Source organism: Cynara cardunculus, unplaced genomic scaffold (genome assembly GCF_001531365.2).
Source record: "Cynara cardunculus var. scolymus isolate 2C unplaced genomic scaffold, CcrdV1 Un_Scaffold_555, whole genome shotgun sequence".
NCBI lineage: Eukaryota > Viridiplantae > Streptophyta > Magnoliopsida > Asterales > Asteraceae > Cynara > Cynara cardunculus.
The window spans coordinates 5,661-10,835 of NW_020200587.1; the positions used below are offsets into that span (position 1 = coordinate 5,661).

General features: G+C 35.5%; 2 protein-coding genes across 2 annotated transcripts in view; both read left to right on the forward strand.

Moving 5' to 3' along the window:
- Positions 1-1,009: 1,009 nt before the first annotated feature.
- Positions 1,010-5,175, forward strand: part of LOC112501775 — a 56,453-nt gene continuing 52,287 nt past the window's right edge. Inside the window, exon 1 of the mRNA XM_025105491.1 lies at positions 1,010-1,117. The gene's annotated coding sequence lies outside the window, so the exon portion shown is untranslated. The remainder of the gene's footprint in view (positions 1,118-5,175) is intronic.
- LOC112501783 lies at positions 1,202-3,253 on the forward strand. Its single transcript, XM_025105503.1, has 2 exons — positions 1,202-1,510; positions 2,877-3,253. Exons 1-2 carry the CDS (start codon positions 1,268-1,270, stop codon positions 3,153-3,155), a joined length of 522 nt encoding a protein of 173 aa, XP_024961271.1. The 5' UTR covers positions 1,202-1,267; the 3' UTR covers positions 3,156-3,253.

Sequence of the window (5,175 nt, forward strand, 5' to 3'; positions counted from 1 at the left end):
TTATAACCACGGTGTTACAGCTCTAGCTTAACTAGGGGTTGTTCGGTTGTTTTTCATTTAAGAGTTTGTTTGTTAGCAACTTAATAAGCTTAATATGACTCATAGCTTATTCAATTAGTTATACATGATTGCTTAGTGATGGCTTAATGAAAAGCGGCTTATTCAGTAACCTTTTAGGAAAAGCGGCTTATTCAGTAACATTTTAGGAAAAGCTTTATGTAGAGAGTCAAGTTTTTAATTTTTTTTCTAAACCTGCCATTCCCAATTAAAAACACGCTCATTCCAAACAAAAACATTCTCAACATATACAGACAGATTAATCCATATAGACGATTTTATCCATTAAGGAAAGTTATTATTTGCTACAGTACCAGACTTTGGTTTGAGATGAAAATTTTCAAGATGAGAAAGGAGGATCATCAAGACCAGATGGCAGATGCATCAATGATTCAGTGGAGCTTCTTCTTCACATGAAAACAAACCCACAAACCAATCTCTCTTCTTATAGACTCTGGATGGGTTGCATCATCTTAACACCCAAAACCAGTAAAAATTAGCAAGAAAAAAAGAACCCCCATCTCTGATTTGTAGAGCATGTTTGTAACTTCTTACAATAAACAGATGGCTTCATTCCAGAGTGGGAAAACTGATTTAAGGCAGATCGAGCTTCGTTCCAGAGATGGAACTAATATGGGATTTGGATTGAAATGACAACCATCTCCAAGGGATTTGCAAATCACCAATCAAACAGGTTCCTGAAAAAAACTCTAATAGGGATCAAACTGCATGCTATTAAAAAACACAACCTTTTATGGGGTTCAAGAAACATTGAACTTTGTTTTTGTTATTTTATATTGATATAAAGGAATTGAAGCAATCAAGATTAGTGATATTTGTTTGGTAATGAAATCACGTGGGTCATGGAGACTACTCATCGAATTGCATTAACTTTTTATCATTTTTTTATTTGAATAAGATCAAAAGAAAAAGCATGTCCTGAGTCAACTCACCAACCATCCTTTCAATTATAATCTCTCATCTTTTCTTAGTCTTATTCTTCAGAATTGTTGACAGAGAAGATCACAAGCAGCAGCAGAACCATCCTGAAATGTTTCAGGTAAATGAAAGCTTTCTTCTTCCATTGCCATCTCCAGAAACTGTCAAATATGTAATCCCTCTTCTTATGTTAATACATTTCTTCATATTGCATAAACTTCCCTTTTGTTTGCTTCTCTGTAGGTGCTTGCACAAGTAAGAATATCGAGCAATGGAGATTGTTACTGCCATTGTTAGTCCTCTGGTTGAGTCTCTCATGGTTCCCGTTAAGAAACACCTCGGTTACTTGATTTCCTACAAAAAGTATGTGAGGGATATGGGTACAAGAATGAGAGACTTGAAAGCTACAAGGCTTGGTGTTGAAGACCACATAAACCATAACAAAAGCAATTGCCTTATGGTTCCAATGGAGGTCAGTGGTTGGTTGGAAGAAGTAGGAAATATCGAAGCACAGGTATTGGAAACCATTCCTAGTATCTTGATTTTGTGAGTTGAAGTGTAGATTGTTACTTTCTCCAGTCTACTATCTTCATACTAAAGAATGATTTGATGAGATAGGTACTAATATGAAAATTTGATCATTCAGTCTATTTTTATGAACCATGCTGCTGCTATGCACTATCTCATCAATACTCCCAAGAGGTCGTTACGTTGATCTTTATTAACATCTTAAGCAAGTCTTTTTCATTCTTCCTTTTTCCAAGTTTCGMTACTTACAGCTACATATATACTTAGTTGGCATCGAAATGCTTTAGACACTCAACATGACACATTTCTATCTTATATTATCTTCTGTTCCTCTAGTTAGTAAATACAAGTCATGTATAGGGACCTGTTATATACCGAGCACCTGATGGAATCATGTCTTATCTAGTTTTGCCTATGGTTCAGTTCTGTTATGTTCTGTTCTAGTTTTGCCTATGGTTCAGTTATATATATGTATATGTATTTGTAATACCCAAAATCATATTTGCATATAACCATGTATTTCATATATCAAGAAATACAATTTTACACATTTGCTCCCAATATCTACAAAAGCTACACTACAAAAGTAGCTACCAAATTTTTCCACAAAATCTCAGTACAAAACTTGTATACATAACAAGTATTCAAGTACCTAAGATATCACATCATCCTAAAAAGCAATCATATAATCTTCATAATTTCCCTTTCCCCTTATCATCATACTGTAATGCACATTTTGAAATACAAATGAGGGTTAGACCTTGAGGTCTAGTGAGAAATCCTTTTGTTTGCTATTACAGGATGAAAAATCACCAAAACACTTTTACAAACCCATATTTGTATAAATAACAAATGAAACAACGTTTTGTCAAAACTATCCTCTTTTGTCACATCAAAATAATAAGACAACACCCCTTTATCATATCAAATAATCAAATAACTCACTTATCGCATTATACAAAAACTCATGGCATCATATGGATAAAATCATTGTTCATGTTATTTTTTCTAGATAAATTGTTGTACCAGACTTGTGGGGCTCATTGGCAGAATTCCTTGATTTTAGGACCCATTTAGTTTTCCCTAGTCATAGATTTCATTCAACTTGTAATTTATGATGCTTTCTCATTTTAAGTGTACCCATTTAGTTTCAGATAAAAAGTTGGTTCTTCCCGTTGCTTTCTAACCAAAGTGGTTGTGGTAATTCATTGTAGTACTCTCTACATATTCCTTGTTATGGTCTATATTTATTACCCGTGATGGCTAAATATATGTGGCGCTTGACAGTTCAGCACTTAATTTCTTCATGACACCTGACTCTGGACCTTTCTGTCTTCTGGAATCATGTGCAGGCATTGCCAAGGACAATAGAATTCGAGGAAGAATTGGCAGAAAAATTCGGTGGTAGTAGTAGCAGTAGCAGTAGCAGAAATGTAACAACTGACTTTGAGGAAACAGATAAAGCAGAAAGTAATAATCAAACTGTACTAGACATTCGTAAGAAGTATGAGAAAAAGCTTGCTGCACATCAGGGAAACCAGGACGATGTGAGTGACGATGATTACTTCATTAAGTTATTCAGCCTTGACGAAGAACCAAACTCTGCTAAATTTATTCAAGGTGCGATTTGAATAAACTACTTGCATGCCGTCCATTGTCAATGGGCACTTCTGTATGCTACAGTTGAAGTATATGCTCTTATAAGTAGTTTCTTCTGGGAATACCGTAGAACAAGTCTGTCCTTTCCTATTGATCGGCCTGATAAGTTTTTCTGTTTGCAACTGAGTATTTGCTATATCCTATGTTCATGTGTATACTACCGGTGAAGGTCAGATGTTCATTTAGGTGTTTTCTCTCCTTTCATCTTTATGAATAGAATGATTTCCATCGATGTCACTCCTATAGGAAACCATTTCCAGCGAAAACGGAGGTCCGAGCGAAAAGTTACGAATTTTTTTTGTATTAGGTGGTCAATGTTTTATCCTGTTTTAGAAAAAAATTGTATAAAATCATAGAAATATCGTATAAGGGTGAGTCCAGTGGCATTTGAAAGGTATGGCTTCTTAGTCTATTTTATATACAGATGTCATAATCTAATTACAGCTTTAAGATGGGTAAAAAAATGCACTTTGCACAGTGCTGTCAAACTGAATTCTGACAGCCTATACCTGCTGTGTTGCAAAATTTGTATAAAATCAAAGAAAAATCCTGTAGATACGATATCAGTTATATTGTAAAGATAATTGAGTCTAGTTTAATTCATATTAAGAAGTCATTGAGTGATTTTGAGGTTAAGTGGGGTAAAACAGGGCTAGAACACATTACTGTAATAGGAAAATTGAAGTATGAAAGTTAACTAGTCATGGGGCTAAATTGAGTTATATGCATCCCATGCTCATGAAACTTAATGTACATACTCGAGGGGATATTTGGAGCTTGTTAGGTGCTTCTGGAAGGTATCTTAGTGTGCAAACACGAGGTTGGGACATAAGCTCCATTATAGCTTTCGTTTGGTAACAGTAAAAGCTCGGTGAATTAAATGTTTATTTAAGTTATATTGTATTATATCTATATCTCATATGTTTACATGATTTGGATGTCCTCTAAGCTGGTTGGTTTTGTCTTTGGTCAATCATGTGCATTGGTCTCCAAATTGAGAATCCTCTACACTGTCGGTCGGTCGGTCGGTTTCGGATCCGAATTCCGTTGGTTTTGTTTCTTTGTTATTCCGGGAGTACGGGTACTACTTTGTGTGGTATGCTGGAAGAAACGGTGGATGTCAACAGCCCAGTTGAAGGGGGGAGCCGGTGAGACATTCGTTTGTTGTACTTATCGTCCAATGGTTCGGAGGGGCTTGAATACGGGACTCGGGCATACCTGGGAGATGAAGGCGGGTCCCTGCTAGTCTTTGGTATTCCATTAGGTTATGCATAGGAGCTTGAGCATAGTCGGATGATGATTGTGGGTCCCTGCTAGTCCTATGCATTATGTTTGATGTATTGTGAATATATGATACGTTGATACATTTGTTATGATTGATTTATATGTAACTCTTGCGAGGGGTGATTATGTATGCTATGACTAATGTTTTGGAACGTGTTTGCATATGACATCGTTGATAAAATTAGATTCTCATAAATTGATCATTGGAATCGTTATTGTTGTATGTTTTGGTATGTGTACGGACGAACGGATTTTCTTATTGAGTATGTCTTTGATTCGTTTTCTTACCCCGTGTGTATATATATATATATATATATATATATATGTAATGCTAATATTCTTTGTTTAGTTCATTTAATTCACTACACTACCAAAAAACCCATTATTTCCGGCGGCCAAATCCGTCCGGAAAAAGGAATTTCCGGCGGATTTGGCCACCGGAAAAAAGGCGCCGGTGATTGTTTTTCCGGCGGCTTTTCCGGCGGCTTTTCCCCGTTTCCGGCGGATTTTGGCCGTCGGAAAATCGTCACCCGTTTTTAAAAAAAATCTTGATTAACTTAACAAGGAATTAATTTTTTTTTAAAAAAAAATTCCGGCGGAAATTCCGCCGGAAACATTTCTCGCCGGAAAATTAATATTTTAAAAAAGATTTACTTTTTTTTTTAAAATAATACTTTAAAAAAGATTTATTTTTAAAAAAAAAATACC